This window comes from Telmatherina bonti, assembly GCF_933228915.1.
Source record: "Telmatherina bonti genome assembly, chromosome: 11".
Taxonomy (NCBI): domain Eukaryota; kingdom Metazoa; phylum Chordata; class Actinopteri; order Atheriniformes; family Telmatherinidae; genus Telmatherina; species Telmatherina bonti.
Window position 1 is genome coordinate 3,399,653 of NC_136629.1, and position 20,025 is coordinate 3,419,677.

Sequence of the window (20,025 nt, forward strand, 5' to 3'; positions counted from 1 at the left end):
GTTGGAAATCAGCTGAAACGGTTAAACAGTACATGAAGGATTTTGGTCTTTGCGATGCATGGCGTTCTCATCACCCGACACAGAGAATACACTTTCTTCTCTTCAGTTCACCATACCTATTCTAGACTAGACTACTTCCTAATCAGCAGTTCACTCATGAGTGACATATCAGAGATAAAGATCCATCCCATAATCATCAGTGATCATGCACCTGTATCATTAACCCTTAGAAGTAAAAACTGTAAGCCAGCCACTAGAAACTGGAGATTTAATACATCATTACTTACAGATTCTGAGTTTATCAGTTACTTTAAAAGAGAATGGTCCTCATATCTAGAAAACAATAACAGACCAGAAACTTCAGCGTGTGTTCTGTGGGAAGCAGGAAAAGCAGTAATGAGAGGGAAAATAATATCCTTCTCTTCCCATAAGAAAAAGAAGGAAACTTTGAGAACATCAGAATTAGAACTCAGAATTAAATCACTAGAGGAAGCTTACCATGTCTCCCCAGAAGAACACACACTGAATGATATTAGAAAAGCCAAATTAGAACTTAATGAAATAATAGATAAAAGAACACAATTCATGGTGCAAAGACTTCGATTGGACAATTTTGAACATGGTAACAAATCTGGAAAGTTCCTGGCTAACCAACTAAAGGCAAATAAGGAGAAAACAACAATTTCCTCTATAAAAGATTCAGAAGGAAATATCAGCCATGATCCTGACATGATAAACAATACTTTCAAAGAATTTTACAAAGCATTATATTCATCACAAATAAATCCAACAGATGAAAATATTAACCAATTTCTTAGCAGCATCAATCTTCCTAAAATAAATCAGGAAAATAAAATGGCTCTAGATTCACCTATTTCAGTTCATGAGCTCCATGAAGCTCTCCATCGTATGCCAAATAATAAAGCACCGGGTCCAGATGGTTATCCAGCTGAATTCTACAAAGAATTCTGGACCACACTGGCTCCAACCTTTTACAGCATGGTATTAGAAATAAAGGAAAAGCAAAAAATACCCTCCAATATGAACTTGGCGAATATTTCAGTCCTATTAAAACCAGGAAAGGACCCTACACTCCCATCCAGTTACCGTCCAATTTCATTAATAAACGTAGATCTCAAAATAATCAGCAAAGCTCTAGCCAGAAGGATAGAGAAAATAACCCCTTCCATTATTCACGCTGATCAAACAGGCTTTATAAAAGGTAGACATTCCTACACTAACATGCGCAGATTAATTAACATAATAGATTATTCAACTCTACACAATCTGAAGTCCACAGTTATATCTTTAGATGCAGAAAAAGCATTTGACCGTGTAAACTGGAAACTTTTATTTGCAACTTTAAAAGAATTTGGGTTTGGGTCATCATTTATTGACTGGATAAAAATATTATACAACAACCCAAATGCATGTGTGAAGACTAATGACAAAACTTCTCCAAACTTCTGCTTACAGAGAGGCACCAGACAGGGCTGCCCACTTTCTCCATCACTCTTTGCCATTTTTATCGAACCCCTGGCAGCTGCCATAAGACAAAACCCAGAAATCAAAGGAATTCAAGCTAAAAATATTGAACATAAAATTAGTCTTTACGCAGATGACATTTTACTTTTCCTTAACAACTCACAAACAACACTTTCTCAAACAATCACACTAATTAATACATTCTCTTCAATATCAGACTATTCTATTAACTGGTTAAAGACTACAGCAATGCCCATTAACTGTGACTTTAAAAACATATCTAACACCACTATACAGTCAGGAAATATTAGTTATTTAGGTATAATAATCTCTCCCAGACTAACCGAACTAATAAAGTTAAATCATGATCAGCTAATAAAAACAGTAGAGGATGACCTCTCAAGGTGGAACCGCTTGCCCATATCACTTATGGGGAGGGTTTCCACTGTTAAAATGATGGTTTTACCAAAAGTTAATTACCTTTTCTCAATGGTTCCCATCAGACCATCCTCCACTTGGTTTAAATCACTAGACTCCCACATATCCAGATTTCTCTGGAAAAACAAGCCATCCCGCATTAGTCTAAAAACTTTACAACAGACCAAAGACAGAGGTGGGTTGGACCTGCCAAATTTTAATCAATATTTCTTATGTAATAGGCTGCAATGCATCTCCAAGTGGCTAAATCCAAGTTCTTTGGATGAGCCATGGCTGGATGTTGAGCAAGCATTGTGTGAGGATTTAGTCATCTCTGATTTACCATTCATCAGCTCAACTGTCAAGTCATATAAGTGTTTTAAAAGCATTAACATCAGCTCCAGTTTAACGGCTTGGTGGGAATTCCTGAAAGTAACCAAGTCTGCGCTTATTCCATGTAAGCTCACACCCATCTGGAACAATCCTGACTTCCTGCAAAACAGAAAGATGATAAACTTCCCTCGGTGGAAGAATAAAGGAGTAAAGCAGTTAGAACATATAGTAGAAAATGGAAACTTTCTGCCATTTGATGCAATTTCTTCACGGTATGAATTCAGCAGCACCAAATTCTTAGAATACCACCAACTTAAATCTATCATAAGTAAGAAATACACCACTGATCAACTAAACTTACAGTTACCTATAAGGGTTGCAGAATTCCTAAATCTTAAGGCCCCGAAGCTACTATCCAAAATATACAGATTACTATTGAAGCTAGAAGATTCCATCTCTCTCCCAACTTCTAAATGGGAAGCAGACTTATCCAGTAACTTCAATCAAAATGAATGGTCACAAATCTGCTTAAACACATTCAAAATGACTAAGAATTCAAACATGCAATTAATACAATTCAAAATTCTACACAGAACTCATTATACGGGACACAGGATGTTCAAGATGGGTCTGTTACACTCACATATCTGTTCACACTGTACTGACAACATGATTGACAGCTACTACCATGCCTTATGGTCTTGTCCACCTGTCCAGAGATTCTGGCTCCAGGTATGTAAAGATCTGTCAGACTGGTTTAAATGTAATATCCCTGCAAACCCCAAATTGTGCCTATTGAGTCACTTAGGTGAAAATAACATAGAGTTTAATTTAGCAAAACCAATCCTCAGCAGCCTGTGCATTGCAAAGAAAACTATCCTTGTGAACTGGAAAAGCAAACAGAATCTGTGTATCCAGCAGTTTAGAAATCTGTTATTAGATTACATCAGCATGGAAATGATGTCTGCCTCCTCAAAGGATCAGTCAGTTGAATTTCACTCTCTCTGGTCACCTGTGATCAGCTCCATCACTTAGTGTAGGGGGGGGAGTGTGACCTCATCCTGCTCGGGGCTAGGGAGTGGCTGGGTGGCTCAGGTGGCTGTGGGTCTGGGGTGGACCCCTGGACGGGGATCTTGGCTGCTTCATTACTGGGGGGGGCTAGGTTTCCAGACCTGGCGGGAGGCCTTGGGTTGATCAATGGTTGGAGTTGCCTTTTGGCGGTGGGGCGAGGTCGCTGGCGGGGGCTGGATCGGCGGGTATTGGCTCCGTGACGGGTGGCTGTGCCGCTGTGGGGTGGGCGGGGTGCGGGTCCTGGGCTCCGGTGCCCGGGGCTGTCCCCTGCTTCTCGGGGATGGGGGGTCGGCCCTGCCGTGGGGGGGTTGGGCTGACCTGGACCTGCCGCTGCAGTGGGGGCGGGTCCGTGCCCTGGTGCCCGGCAGAGGGACCCGGGCCCAAGATAGTTGAGGATGGGGGGTGCCTGTGTATATATGGGGTGTGTATGGCGGAGTGTAGTGGTACATGAATGTATGGGGGGTAGGGGTGCGTGTATGTGGGAGTGTGTTGAGGCATGTATGTGTGGGGGTGTATGTATGAGGGAGTGCGGTGGTGTATATGCGGGGTGTGTATAGAGGATTGTAGCGGTACATGAAGGTATAGGGGGTGAGGGGTGTGTGTATGCGGGAGTGTGTGAGGGGTGTTGGGGTGGAGGTTTAGGGGACTGTGATAGTACATGAGTGTGTGGGGTGTAGGAAGTGTGTGGTGGTTTATATGTGGGGGGTTTATGGGGAGTGTAGTGGAGCATGAGTTTGTGGGGGGTAGGGTTGTGTGTAAGGGGGAGTGTGTTAGGGCATGTAGGTGTGGGGGTGGAGGTTTTGGGGCGTGTGATAGTACATGATTGTGTGGGGGGTTGGGGTTGTGAATGAGGGAGTGGGTGTGTGTGTGTGTGTGTGTGTGTGTGTGTGTGTGTGTGTGTGTGTGTGTGTGTGTGTGTGTGTGTGTGGGAGGGGGTAAGGGCTTGTGTGTGGATAATCTGGTGTTAAATGCATGGGAGATAGGGGTGTGTATATAGAGGAGTATTGAGATGCATGTGTATGGGGGGTAGTGGCCCGTGTGTAGGGGGGAGTGGGGGGGTGCATGTGTATGTAGGTGTATAGGGGGGTGAAGGGTCATGATTAGGAAGGGGGTAGGACTTCAGTGAGAGAAGTGGGGAGTTGTGGTGGTTTGTTCTAGGGTAGGTAGAATGAGAAGGGGTGTTTTGTGATGGGCAGGGAGGTGAGTGGGATGTAGGGTTTTGGAGGTGGACTAATCTTTTGGCCGTGTATCTGTTAGAATGGGTGTGTATGTGTATAGATGTATGTGTGGGTCTGTAGGTGTGTGCGTGTGTGTAGATGTGTGTGTATACCAGGCTGATGGTGAGGGGGTGTGAATGTGTTGGTGTGTAAAGGAGAAGGGAATGCAACGTGTCTCTGGGTGGGGGCGTCTCCTAGGGGTGTGGGGGCGGTGGGCCCTTGGTCTGTCTCTCCTTCTCCCGCCCCTCCTCTTCTTTGCCCCCCCCCCCCCCCCCCCCCCCCCCCCCCCCCACTTTTGCATGTGGTTCGTTGGTGCCTTCTGGGGCCGGTGGCGGCTCCTTTATTGGGGTTGCTGAGGGCCCTGGTTGTTGGGGCAGCTGCCCTTGGCCTGTCCTGGCCTTCGGGGGCCCCGGGAATGAGGGAAGTGCCTCGTGCCGCAGGTGGCTCATCTTCTTGAGGGAGGCGCGCTTCCCTCGGGACCTAAATCCCCGGACCCCCCTCCTTCCCTTCTTCCACCACACACAGGCAGGGCGTTGGGAGGTGAACACGTTGATCTGGATGGTGAGAGAGGCCATCAAGGTGGTCTCCATCGCTGCACCCAGCATCGGTTCACCTCCCAGTTTTAATTACACTTAGTTAACATAACACAAAAAACACACACTGACAACATATGGACATATTTTGGGGGGCGGGCCATGCAGTGTGCGGTGGGCGGGGCTGCTTTGGTGGTCCCGCTCCCAACATGATGTGGTTACTTCTTCCCAATTTCAATTGCAAACAACACACACTTCACAATCATTCATAAGCTGGGAGGGAGGGGGTGACAATGGGGTCCTGCCACGCCCCTATTTCTGGGGCTGTGCCGGGGGGGTTTGGGCGGGGGAGTGGTGCTGTTCAGGGGGCCTGGGTCTGGGCTGGCCTGGCGGGGGTGGGACTGCTGCTGGCCCTGGGTGGTGCTGGATCGGCTGCATGTGTGGGGTGGTGGGGGGGCGTTGACGGGGGTGGGGGGTAGTTGTGGGGCCCTGATCGGGGCCCTCCTATCCCCTGCTCCCCCGGGGGTATCTCACAGGGGACACGTTGGGAAAGAAAGGTGAGGGCGTGCATGAGCCAATGGATGAAGTGGTGACTGAATGTTAGGGTAGAGGGGGGGTGGGGGGATCAGGGTGAAAGAATTTAGGAAAGTGGATGGCCGCTGGGATAGGAGGAAGAGGGGGGGTATGCAGATGGGTGGGGGTGCGTATGTGGGGTTATGTTGGTGGTACAGGGAAGTGATGTGGTGGGTGTACAATGAGGACTGTGAATGTGGATAGCGGGGTGTAGGGAGGTGTGTGTGTGTGTAGAGTGGGGTGTGTGTATTGAAGAATGGGTGATTATAGAGGGAGCAGGGATGTGTGTGTGAGGGGGTGTGTGTGTATAAAGAACGGGGGTAGGAGAGTGTGAGTTTGAGCGTGTGTAAGAGAATGGGTGTATAGGGTGTGTTTAAGGAGGAAGTGTGGATGCGTGTGGGTGTGGGTGGGGGTAGGTGGGTGCATGTGTGCGTGTGTGTGTGTGTGTGTGTGTGTGTGTGTGCGTGTGTGTGTGTGTGTGCACATGTGTGTGCGTATGTGTGTGTGTGTGTGCGTATGTGTGTGCGTGAGTGGGTGCGTGGAGGGTCTTGGTGCTCGGGGAGCGCTGCTGGTGAACTGGGGTGCGGCCTGGCTGCCGCTCGGTGGCGGTCTGGGGATCCCGGCCCTCCGTCGGTGTGGGCTGGGCCCTCTGCCTGCGGGGGTGGGGGGTTGCTTCTGGGCTCTTGGGGCCGTGGGGCCCGCGCTCTGTCTGCCCTGGGTGGCCGGTGCCCGGCGGGGCCGGTCCTCGCTGGTCCGGGCCTGCTGGGGCCTGTTCCCCCTGACTGCGGGGGACTCTGGCTGGGACCCCCCTCTGCCGCCTCCTGGGTCGGTGCATGGCTGACTCCGGGGTGGGGCGGTTGGGGTCTGCGCCTGGGGATGGCTGCCGATGGCCCTGGTCTCGGGGGTCCTCCTGGCGTGCCTCTTGCCTTTGTGTGGGAGGGGTCACACTGGCATGATCTTCTCTGAACACGTTCCACTCTGCATGTTCTGCATGTGACACAGTCACCGAGTCGTCTGCAGGTTTATTCACTAACAGCAGCTGGTTTTCTCATTTCTGTTTGTTTCTCATTTATATTTAACTTTTTAGATTCATAGTTTAGTTACTATGATCTAAAGTGGTCTTGTATGTGTATGTATATGTGTTAATACTGGCAAGTGCGTATATGTTTGTACGTATGTATGTGTGTGCATAGAGGTGTGTGTGTAAATGTATGTATGTGTATATGTATATGTGTACATATGTATATATATATGTGTATATATATATATTATGTGTGTATACGTGTGTGTATATGTATGTGTATGTATGCGTGTGTATGTGTGTGTATATGTATGTGTGTGCCTGTATGTGTGTATGTATACATCTGTAGGTTGTTTTCTTTCTTTTTGTTTTTGGGTTATTTTTTAGTTGTTGTTTTTTTCTCTCCCTTTTCTCTCCCTTTATCTCTTTCCCTTTTCTTATGAGGTGTTTCTTCTCCTTTCTCTTTCTGTCTTTTGTCTGTCCTCTCTGGTCCAGCAGTACAAACAACAATACAAAATAAACATAGAAATAAAATAAAAATTCAGAAAGTCAAGGGGATCATTATATCTATAAAGCTTCCCTTGGCAGAGAAAATTTGCTCAGCAGAACATCCAGACCATCATTCTGCTGCCTAAATGCTGGACAAGACAAAAAAAAAAAAAAAAAAAAAAAAAAAAAAAAAAATATCACACAGTGTCCGCCCAGCATTAGGGATTACTCAGGAAACAAAGTTAATGTGCAAAAAACTCAAGTAATCACTTACAACGGTACACTACTACACACATAAAAACACTTTGCAAGTTTAATTGGAACAATAAAATGGTCAAATATCTGGGGATTAAGATTCCTAAATTATCAATGATGTGAATTATTTACCTTTTAGCAGACAAATAAAGGAAGCTATTCAGAGACGAACTTTGTTGCCTCTTGACTTGCATAACAGATTTAGCATGAACACATCTCTGTGGACATCAGGACTAGATACTGGTGATTTTCTGCAGATTACAGGACTGTAGACACCTGTGATGTAAATTAATGGACACACCTTGGAATAACATGTCACATTATTTACAGTCTTATCTAAGGGTACCATCATTTCTGTCCAGGCCTGATTCATGAGTTTATTTTTATATAATTCTGTTGAAGCCTGGTTGAAAAGCAAGGTCTGACTTTCATTGGTTAAATTTCATAGAATTTTTATTTTTTATTACTTTTGTCAGATTCATTCTGTGGCCAGAATTTTTCTGTCTGTAGTCTGGACTGTATTCCCACTGAGAACAAATTGAGGAAACTGTAGGAGAGGAGGAGGAAAGGAAGGAAAGTTTTCGTCATTATACAGCCTTTTTATATCAGCATAGAACCAGTAAAGACACGACAGAAGGGAGGAAAGAAATAAAGACAGGACATGAAAGAATGGAGGAGGTTGAGAAAGAATAAGGAAACGACAGAACGGAGGAAACAAGGAGGAGAAGAAAAGAAAGTAAGAAGGAAGCAGGGAAAGGAAGATAGGAGGAAAGGTAGGAAAGGAAAAGGAGGGAAAGAAGTAAAGAAGTGTTCTTTTTTGCCTGAAAAAAGAACACTTCTTTACTTCTTTCCCTCCTTTTCCTTGTGAATGTGAATAAAAATGACTAAGCAAACCAAATCAATTTCCGTCATCGAACCGAATCGTAGGACAGGTTTTTTCATGATATCCTGAGCTGACGTTAAAAAATGCTCTATCCTCCTACTCCTCCAGGTGATGGTGGTGGTGAAATACATTTTCCAGTTTGGCTTCTTTCCCTGGAACAGCGTGTATGAGATGACCTTGTACAAAGACAAGCCTTTCTTCCCACCGCGGATCTTTGGCCTGGAGAAGACAGACAACTACATCAGATATGATCTTCTTCAGCTTCTGGCTCTCTTCTTCCACAGATCCCTGCTCATGGTCAGTTCCTGTCCAGATGGACGGAGTGACATTGCTGAGTCACCTATTATAATCACATATTTATTCCCTTTGTCACAATTGTTTGTGTTGATTAATTTTACGTATCCCGGTTGTTTTGTTAATACTAGTCAAAAATGTTGGATTTAACATCTGGTAAATACTAACTAAACCTTGTCCTGAAAAGCCAATCCAAAAAGTTCTGGAATTTTCTGAAGTCTGAATTTTAGAATTAGATGCCAGCAAGTTAAGTTGTGAAAAACACGGATTGGGCGAATGTATGAAGATTTTGCCACCTCTGAAATCTGATTAGCCACATCATTTTAGACCAGCATGGATCACCAGTGTCACTACACAACTGTTAATGTTATGTAAGGCTAATAACCTGGCATTAGCATGGAGCTACATAGCAGTGCTAATCTAGTTATGTGCGAGCACTTGATTAGTTTTAAGAAACCATGTCATATTTAGTTTTCAGTGAGTGTATTAAGGGACTGAACATCAACTCAGGTAATCAAGACATACTGGTGCTGAAAATAAACTATAAAGATGTTCAAAGAAATATCCAATTATCTGGGTTACGTAGCACTCACTAAGTTAGTTAGATCCATCCATCCTGTTTCATTTAAACAGGTGGCTAGTGGGGTTGCTTTGGCATGAAAATGTTAAGAAATATATCCTGTAACCTGTCTAATTATGTGGAGGAAGATGTAAAAATGAAGACCAGCACTTGAAGTATTGATCCAATGCAATGTTTCAAAAATGAGGCCACTGATTGGTCAGGAGGTGGCGCTTTGATCTCTTGTCGACAACATAACCGGCTTTGGAGCAGGTTAGCCATTCAGTGTACATGATTGTGAAGTACTACGGTGAGAAGTGAGGTGTCACCTTCTGAGGATTGGTTCTGCTCACCACACCCTCGTTTCCAGTCAGCTGATTGGATGATAGCCTGGCCCATCACCGACGTTGCAGCCACAGCGTGGGGAGATTTAAATCAGCAGCTGTTGACTCAGCGGCAACTGTCTGGCACAGACAGTCTGCCCTTGGCTTGCATTTTGCTCGTGTGCTTTGGCTGGTGGTAGACCTTGTTTTGTTTGTCATGTTTCGTTTACAACAGTGTTAAAGCTTTTATGTGCGAGACTGAATAGTTTGGAACAATTGTTCCAATAAAAGAATCGATCTTTTGGAACCTTGGGAACACATCACCACAGTGACACCTAGTGGACAAAAAATGCAATTTCAAATGATTGAACTCATAAACTGGAATGTTTTCATGTGTCCTGAGTTTTCCGGTCTGTTTGTAACTTCATTTGTTAGTTTACAGTAAGGAAGGATGGACTTCAGCATCATTTGGGAGAACGTAATTGGGGTCAGGTTTCTTCACAAAATTCCTGAAATGGTCATCGTCTGCAATTGAAGAGGGTTGTGAGTTGAGTCAGGCCGACCAGTGCCTCTTGCGCATCCTTTTGTCTCCCTGTCAGGAAACCATAAAAACAAAGTGAGGAGGAGAAATGCTGCTTGAAACATTCACGTTGGATTGCTAATATTAAAATGAATCTTCACGTGTGACTGTAGATGTATAATCAATGTGTCATTCTAAATAGTAGGCATAACTAAATAGTAAACTCGTGTGATAAATGAAATTAAATAAATTCTTCTTGAATTAAGTTTCTGATGCTGAATATAGTTACTATACCATAAACTGAGTGCTGGCTCGATGCCGCACTGGACTGTTGCACTGGGACTGATGGAGACGTTGGGACATTTGGTCTGCAGGTGTCTCCACATTGTTGTAGTATTATTGTAAAAGACCAAATATATTGAACCCATTTCCCTTCAAGGAGCTCTACGTGATCCCAGACAGCTGAACGGGACACTTTCTACTTCCTTCCCTCTTAAGACAGCTTCTGGAGCTGCTTCCCTTTCTGTTTGTGTTTTAGCTCGGCAGGCCAGTTTTTGTTTTATGCATTTTGTACCTTTGCACTAGCTGGATTTTGAGTTGTTTTATTGCTTTCTTTTGCTTTAAGCAGCTTTGCTAAACCCAACACTTGCAATGTTACCACCATTTGTTTGTTCTCCACTTGTTGCGATAAATTCTCACCACTTCCACATGTAACATCTGTCCACAGTTTTCATTAGTTATGCCTTGCATCTGCTTGCAGACTTGGAACGTAACACTCCCTAAAGTTCCTTCTCTAAGAGAAAATCCATCTTGGTAGTACAGACCTCTGCATCCACAAACTGCACCCAAAAGAACCAATTTACTTTTCTACAGAGCTTTTTCAACATGCTTGTAAGTCAGCTTGTTAATGTTAACATGCTTTATTTCTCATATCTGTCTGATGTGACCACACATTCAGTGTTAGAGAGAAACACTGAATTTCTCAAGATGATTCGCTATGGCAACCCCTTCAGGGGAAGAAACTGAAAGGGAAATGACAACAGCTCCTTCAGCCCCCCTGGTAAAGCCCTTCCATTTGTCAAAGTTAAACTGTGGGGGTTCTTCTGCTTCTGGTTTGTGGTTGTTTAACAGGGATGAAAGATTAAATATCGCCCCATCCAAACATTTCCTCTGTTACTCTGCAATACAACTCTGAGGCTGATATAGGCTTTGCTGCCTTGCTTAGGGACGCCTCGGCAGAAGGAAGGGGTGGCAATGTCACCTCATTACAAAAATACATGAAGACCTAAAACACACTGCTATAGAAAAGTCCACCGTATGACTGTTTCTGTGTGGTATTTTCACTGTATGTACAGAGGTATGGTCTGTGGGATCACGAGGGCCCACTGGAGGACCAGAGTCCTTCCACTGAAAGCAGAGAAAACACCAGAGAAGGAGATGAAGATGGAAAGAGGATTGGTGAAAGTCAGGAAGTGAAGGCAGAGGAGGACATCAGCTCAGCATCCACCCTGAAGAACCTGGATGTTGCTGATATAAACTATCTGGAAAAGGTTGTTAGAAGATCTTGTGATTATTTTCTGGATAATCTGGAAGCTGGGGCTCCTCATTGTGGCATTTCTTAATTCCTTCTTAATCAATCAGGGTTACGTGGACTTTGCTGAACCAAGTACCAACTCAGCTGCTGCTTTTGGACCACGTCCGGCTGCTGAACCAGAGCCTGCTGGGTCAAAAGGTGGACCCGGGAGTAAGAACAAAGATCCAGAGGAAAATATGGAAAGAAAAGGAGAACAGGTGGCAGTGGAAGTCCCAAAGAAACGCAATGGTATCCGATTTCGCAGAAAAACAAGAAAGTCAAAAGAAGATAGTACGACAGGTTGGTATCTTCATCTCCTGACTTTAACTAGACCGAACCACCTTACTGGGATCCACCAGTGGTCCTAATCAGTCATATTGTTATGGTGTCATCAAGGACATCATGTTGATATAATAGCTGATATTTTTAACACAAGCAACACTAGAAACCATCACAACCTGGAATGGTCAATAATCAAGCAAGTAACCAAATGAAAATCTGTGTCAGTAACCGAGTCAGTATCCAAGTCAGGAACAGAGTCGGGAACTGAGTCAGTAATAAAGTCAGAAACCAAGTCAGTATTTGAGTCAGGAATGGAACCAGGTCAGGAACAGAGTCAGGAGCAGAGTAATTAATCGAGTCAGGAACAAAGTAAGTAATTGAGTCAGGAGCAGAGCCACTAATCAAGTCAGGGACTGAGGAATCGAGTCAGAAACTAAGTCAGGAACTGCGAGTCAGTAATTGAGTCAGGAATTGAGTCAGGAACGGAGTTAGTAATTGTTAAGTTTCAACGCTTAACATTTTAACATAATTATCATTAAATAATCAGGAGTCCAGTCCAAAAGTTTATCTCACCGCTTCGCGTCTTCTGGCTCTAAATGTTCGAAATTCCATCAACCGATGTCCAGTGAGGAAAGTTGGGTACTCCGTCGCCCTAGAGACAAATTCGCGCCACAGGACTTTATTACAGGATGCTAATGCCCCGGCTGTCAACAGACTAAACGACGTGTCTCGCCTTCAATCCTCAGCTGTCACCGATCTTGGAATCCGGCTTTCACAAAGCACCAAAATATGTTAAGTTTAAACCCTTAACATTTTAATATAATTATCATTAAATAATCAGGAGTCCAGACAAGACGTTCTCATTTTTCACTTGCAAGCGGGGGCAACAGGTCGGTCACTAAAACCTAGCCGAAAGCTGACCCTCACATCCTGCAAGCAGTATTTATTGAAAGATACCACGTGACGTTCATACAATACGATACAATACAATATATTTATACGTGCACAAACGGTGCACGTATGTGGGTGCAATTCCAGTCCATGTGAATGTGCTTGGACAATGCGTGTGTGTGTGGGTGTGTGTTTGGTTCAGCAGTTAGATGTGTGTGCGTAATTCTTTTCCCGTAATCGTTATTTTGGGGAACAGATGTCTCCCACGTCCGCTGTTCAGTGTTCCCTGGCATATCGCCCAGACAGACGTTCTGTTTATCAAAACTCAAGTCTTCTCATGCACACAGGAAAACTTTTAACTTGTACATGGAGAATAACAAAGAATATATCAATATGAATAATAAAGAATATATCAGTATGAATAATAAAGAATATATCAGTATGAGAATAATGAGAAGTTATAATATAAACTGAGAATGATACAACTGAAATTCCCAACATTACCCCCTCTTGACAGAAAAATATGCAAGTTATGTCAACATCAGTCGCCTTTCACTTGCCAAAGCATTTTCGAAAGTGACATCATATTACTTGTATACATATAGTAGCAAGTGTTTTTTTTTTTTCCATCATTACTTTGGTCATCTTGCAAAGAAACATATGTGGCTATGCAGTACACAAAGTTATCCATTAGATGGGGTGAATAGGCCACAAAAAAATGAACACAAGACCTCCAAAAAGACCTCCGGTCTTGTTCACGAGTGAGGGAAGGATGGAGCGCGAGATCGACAGACGGATCGGTGCGGCGTCTGCAGTAATGCGGACTCTGCACCGGCCTGTCGTGGTGAAGAAGGAGCTGAGCCAGAAGGCGAAGCTCTTGATTTACCAGTCGATCTACGTTCCTACCCTCACCTATGGTCATGAGCTGTGGGTCGTGACCGAAAGAAGGAGATCTCGTATACAGGCAGCTGAAATGAGTTTCCTCCGCAGGGTGGCCGGGCTCTCCCTTAGAGATAGGGTGAGGAGCTCGGTCATCCGGGAGGAGATCAGAGTAGAGCCGCTGCTCCTCCGCATCAAGAGGAACCAGTTGAGGTGGCTCGGGCATCTGGTCAAGATGCCTCCTGGACCTCCCTGGTGAGGTGTTCCAGGCACGTCCCTCTGGGGAAGACCCAGGACACGCTGGAGGGATTATGTCTCTCGGCTGGCCTGGGAACGCCTCGGGATCCCCCCTGCAGAGTTGGCAAATGTGTCTGGGGAGAGGGAAGTCTGGGCTTCCCTGCTTAGGCTGCTGCCCCCGTGACCTGACCCCGGAGAAGCAGCATGAAGACGAGATGAGATGAGAAGACCTCCAAAACACATTAGCACTTCAATGTGGATCTACTAAGGGAAAAATCCTTAGCTCAACTTTTTCTACATGATATGAACAGTGGTTCTTTAAGGTGATTCCTAATTTAACATCAATTTCAGAAATGATTTTATTTGTAAAATGAGACCCGTTGTCTGAAAAAAGTTGTTCAGGAATTCCATGTTGTGGAATTATGATCTTACATATGACCTTTGCCACTGACAAAGCGTCCGCGTGTTTGCTGGGGACGACCTCAACCCATTTAGAAAAGGGACAAATAAGTACTAAACAATACTTATATTGTTGAAATGCATTCAACTCAATAAAATCCATGTGCAAAAACTGAAAAGGATGTTCTGCTTTGGGAAATTGTCCTTTCTTTGGTCTGATATTTCCCTGGGAGTTGTGTTTACAACCAATAAGACATGTTCTGCAAAAATTCTTTGAAAGAGAAACAAAGCCAAAAGCATAAAAATATCTTGACACAATATCATTCATAATAGCTGTAGCAACATGTGCTGGTCCATGGCTTAATATAGCTGCAGTTTTAAAAAGACTTTTTGGTAACACAGGTTTGTTTTGAATAACATAAACATCATCCTTCAGCTCAGCTCCTGCAGTTAACCACAGCTGCTTCTCAGATGTGGGTGCGTTTTGCTGCATGTCTTTAATGATCGAAACATCAATGTGTGTATGTGTGTATACAATGTTTTTAGACCGCGCACTCCAGTTGCCGCCTGTTTGCCAACTTCGTCTACAAAAGCATTTCCTAAAGCTACGTCTTATTTCATTGATGTATGAGCTGAACACTTGCACACAGCAATCTTCTCTGGCAACATTACTGCTTTTAATAAGTCTGTTATCAAAGATGCGTGCTGAACCGGCTTTCCGGATGATGTTACCATCCCTCTATACTCCCATTGAGCTGCAAAGAAATGTAAGGTTGCAAAGGCAAATTGACTATCTGCATAGATCGTAACTGATTTCCCCTCAGCTTGTTTACATGCTTGTGTTAAGGCTATTATTTCTGCCGCTTGTGCTGACAGACTCGATTAAATTTGTTCAGCTTCCACAATTTCTTTTTGTGTAACAACAGCAAACCCTGTTCGCTGTCTGTCCCGAAGATCTTTAGAACTCGACCCATCAACATAGAAGACCAGACTATAACCAAGAGGTGTATCTTACAGATCAGGTCTGGGCTTGCACAATCTCTCTGTTAAAGCTTGGCCGACATGTTTTTCACCATCTTCCTCAGACGAGATCAATGTTGCTGAATTCAGTTTTACAGCGTTTTATTGTCAAATGTGTCTGAGACAATAATGTGGCAACTAAAGATAAATGTCTAGCTTGTGACAGAAAAGTCATTTTTGTTTGCATGAGAAGAATTTCCACCTCGTGAGGGACTAATAATGTTAATGGATGAAACATGACAATTTCAGCTGTTGCTTGGACCCCCAGTGCTGAGGCGCACACAACTTTAACGCACGGGGATAATGCACTCAACACGGGATCAAGTCTTTTTGAATAAAACCCTATGGGTTTTAGTTTCCCTCCATGTTCTTGAGCTAACATTGAAGTCTTGAAATTTCCTTTACAGTCCACAGTTTGAATAAATGGCTTTGAGTGAGCTGGCAAACTCAGAACTGTAGAACTTGTCGTGGCTTGTTTCAGATCCTGTAAAGCCTGTAAGGACTCTGGTGTCCAGGTCAGCACATCTGACATCGACTTTGGCTGCTCGTATGTTATATCCAATAAGGGCTGAGTAATTTCTGCATAGTTAGGAATCCAAGCTCGACAAAAATTACACAGACCAAGAAACTGCATAATTTGTTTCTTGGTCACTGCTTGTGGTGCGTTTAATATCGCTTCTTTCCTGTCCTCACAAAGCCGTCTCCCATCACCTCTTATTAAATGGCGGCGTAAGAACTTCACTACCTCTTTTACACAGTAAAGTTTCCTGAGTGAGACTTTATTTCCAGTGTCAGCTAAGAATCTGTGAAGTTTGAGTGACGTTTCTCTACAGTTTTCTTAGCAGTTCGAAGCTACGACGATATCGTCGATGTAGGAACCTCGGGAACCTGTAGTTACCTGTGAATGGACGGGGACTTTAAATCCAGCCAAACAGTTTTGGATGGCTGCTGCAAAAATAGTTGGAGAATCAGAAAAACCCTGTGGTAATCTAGTAAATGTGTACTGTTTTCTTTCAAATGTAAACCCGAACCAACCTCTGGACTCTTTTCAGACCGGAATTGAGAGAAATGCGTTACTTAAATCGATCACTGTGAAAAATTTCTGTGAAGGTTTCAAATTGTTAAGGATTGTGTGCAGATCCGGGACGTTTGGGGCATGACTCTCCACTGCGGCATTCACTGCTCTAAGATCCTGTACAGGTCTCCAACTTCCATCTGCCTTCCTGACTGGGAAGATTGGAGAGCTGCAACACACGTCTGCATTTTCTTCAATAATTCCTGTCTTTTTCATATCCTCTATGACCGGCCTGATTCCTTCAATTGCATCTGGTTTTAAGGGGTACTGACTGATTCTTGGCCTATAATCTGTTTTGGGTTTTATGACAACTGGCTGAGCTGTGGTCATTAACCCTACATCATTTTTCCCTTTTGCCCACAAAGTTTCTGGAATTTCTTTTAACTCAGGGTATGAATTTAAATCCACCAAATAACATTATGCTGTTGAAAAACTGGGTTCTTCCAAGTGTGTCTGTGGAGTTGCATTAGAAACCCACCCCAAGCGTTTCCGATACATCTGTCTTTCTCTGTTCACATCCCAACCCCCATTTCCTGACTCCCAGTGCTCCTGCTTGTCTCCTACTGACACCACATGACCTACTTCTAGCCAAGTGGAACCTGGCCGCTTGGTGAGTGAGAGATGTGGAAAGTTTTTCCCTTTGAATAAACTCTGAGCTTTGGGTGAGATTATCACACTACATCCTGAATTTCCTAAGAAGTCCACAAAGTGTCTGCACTGTGATTTTCTGGGGACCTAAATCTTGAACTTGCATCTCATAAGTGGGGTCAGGCCCTGATTCCTCTTTAAATGTAAGAGTGACTCATAACTCTGTTGGTTTATGGGTGTCATGAGCTGTCTGTTGGCGTTCTTCTGCTAATTGGATTAACTCAAGTGGTGCATGGGAAATGTTCTCCTGTGAAATATCTAAGGACCAATAAAAGTGTGGTTCTCTCACGCTCTGATGAAAAAAATCCATCCTGATTTTCCCTTCCACAAACTGCAACCATGCCATGACTAGTGGGAATGACTGAAATCTCTAATTTCTGTAATAAATCCCTACCTATCAAATTTATTGGACATTTTGGCGTGTACATTACAGAACATTCTACTGATTTCTTAGAATTTGGCTCCTTGAACCATAGTGGGTCTGTCGTGTTGTAAGCTGAGCTGGCCATTTGCTGACTGACAGAAATTTTTTCATCTGATAAAGTTAGATCTGGCACTCTGGTATTCAAGACTGATTTATCTGCTCCTGTATCACATAAAAAGGACATTTTTTTTACAGTTCACTTTTAGGGTGATCATTGGTTTTTTTCTTCATGCTTTGGTCAAAAACCATTATTTCTGCTGCAGAGATGTCAACAATGCAGACAGATCCTCTCTGCTTCTCTGGAGCTTCCTGTGTTTTTCCACATGTCATCGTGTCCTGATGAGTCATGTGTGGGTGATCTATTGAATTCAGCTGGGTGGACCCTGCAGTTCCTCGCCATGTGACCTTTCCGGCCGCATCTCCAGCACTCCAAGTCTCTCCCAAACTGATTTTGTCTCTTCCCCCCTTCTTTTGTTCCCATCCAACCTCTAGTTGGAGGACCTGTATAGAACACCTGTGGTTGTTCAACACCATTTGTCTCACTCACAAAAACTGATCCAGTTGTGAGATTCTTCTTATTTTTTTCCCTCGAATAACAGTTTGAGCGTGCTGTGCCCAGTTCATGCACTCTGTCAGAGTTCCTGTTGCATGATTAACATCATGTTTCCTGATAAAGTCGGCTATGCATGGTGGTAACCCAGACATCAGTGCTTGCTTTAGCTGTCTCATTTAAGAAATGTGTCCTCCCCTGCCTGTTCCGGGATTCCACTATGTTTTTGAAAAATGTCCTCCAGTCAATTTCTATACGCATAGAGGTCCTCATTTTCAGCCTGTTTACACTGGGCTATTTTGTTAAAGTCTGGCGTCGGTCAAAATGTCTGTCTCAATTTATCATACACTGCCCCTACCTGGTCAACTGTTCCGTGTGGTTTAGCACAGTTCCATTTGCCCGTGTGCCAGTGTATTGTCCCCGGACTCTCGACCATATATCATATGTCAGGCATTTTTTAAAGGTCGTTTCAATTTCTTGTCCATCAAGAAAATAAGACTGTCTGAGGCTGTGATGCTTGTTTATGAAGTCCTCTACATTCGTCCGAGGGTCACCTAGGCTTTAACATGCGTCAGTACATTCCTGGTCTGTGCAAGGTCGATAGACATGTATAGTGCGTTCTTGGTCATTATCGAGGCTGTAACGAGGGTTTGCGACCTCTATCAGGGGAAAAGTTTCTGCTGTTGCTTGGTCTGCTATTGCATATTCCCGCTTTTGCTCTGTCAAGCATGGATACAGACCTTCTGATTTCCCTGTCAACTTATCTGACTGTTCTGTCACTACTGCATTTACTTGTACTATTTTGTCAACTCGGTCTGTTTTCTCTGTCAGTCCATCTATATTAGCTTTTCTTGTGGTCATCTGACTGCTCTTCTCTGTTTTCTTTGCCTCTTGCTTCTGTCTGTTTGCTCTGAGTTCTCTCTGGGTCTCTGTTCTGGCATCTTGCCTAACTTTTTCTCTCCTCACCGCATCTGACGGGATCAAAGTCTCTTCATCTGACTTCACAACAGCAACTGCCTGCAAAACTTTTGTTTGTTTATTCTGTGATCATCTTCGAGCTTGAATTAACCATAACCTCGCCATCCTGAGCTGAAACTCTTTTTTTCTGCTTACTTTTTCCTGTCTTGACTGCTACTCTCAAAGTCAGTTGCTCCACAAGCTTTTTGCATTCTTGCACTGTTAATTTTCTCGCAAACTTATACTTCTTGTTCCATCTATGTAGAAATGATGTGCTGCCTAGGAAATTTTGTTCCATGAACTTCCCATCTCCTTTCAAGGCAGTCTTACTGTTCTTTGTCCCCATCATGACAACTTGTGCTCTTTACAGATTACGTGTCTGTTAGAGCGTAAATCAAATCCACTCCTTTCGTGTACTTCACAAGATCAGATGTTTTTAACACCGTCCCATGATTCCACGAGAGTGGCACTCACTCACAAACTCTCCTTACACATACACACATGGGAGGTGAGAAAAGGAGTGAAGGAAAAAAGAGAAAGACCTAACTATAGGCTCACTTCCGGCGGAGCTACCAAAACCTTCTTATTCGGCAGAGATGCCGTTAACCCACTTAAAAGGTGGAGAAACCTCTTGTTAACTCAATTAATTAGTTAATGAACCTCTTAACCTCCTTAAAGAAAGGCGGAGAAACCTCTTGCTGATTAAATAAATTAGTCAACGAACCCTTGTGTTAACTAGCTTAAGTAGTCAACCAACCTCCTTCTAGGTGGAGATGCCTCACTTAGAAAGAAAGACAAGAAAAAGTTTATCTCACCGCTTCGCGTCTTCTGGCTCTAAATGTTCGAAATTCCATCAACCGATGTCCAGTGAGGAAAGTTGGGTACTCCGCCGCCCTAGAGACAAATTCGCGCCACAGGACTTTATTACAGGATGCTAATGCCCCGGCTGTCAACAGACTAAACGACGTGTCTCGCCTTCAATCCTCAGCTGTCACCGATCTTGGAATCCGGCTTTCACAAAGCACCAAAATATGTTAAGTTTAAACCCTTAACATTTTAATATAATTATCATTAAATAATCAGGAGTCCAGACAAGACGTTCTCATTTTTCACTTGC

At 43.8% G+C, this 20,025-nt stretch overlaps 1 protein-coding gene across 3 annotated transcripts in view; it reads left to right on the forward strand.

Annotated features, from left to right (window-relative positions):
- Positions 1-20,025, forward strand: part of piezo1 (piezo type mechanosensitive ion channel component 1 (Er blood group)) — a 175,267-nt gene that overhangs the window by 118,600 nt on the left and 36,642 nt on the right. For all 3 annotated transcript variants that reach the window (XM_079249118.1, XM_079249119.1, XM_079249120.1), the window contains 3 exons: positions 8,386-8,574; positions 11,329-11,523; positions 11,615-11,846. In XM_079249118.1, the coding sequence (XP_079105244.1) occupies positions 8,386-8,574; positions 11,329-11,523; positions 11,615-11,846 (616 nt within the window). The remainder of the gene's footprint in view (positions 1-8,385; positions 8,575-11,328; positions 11,524-11,614; positions 11,847-20,025) is intronic.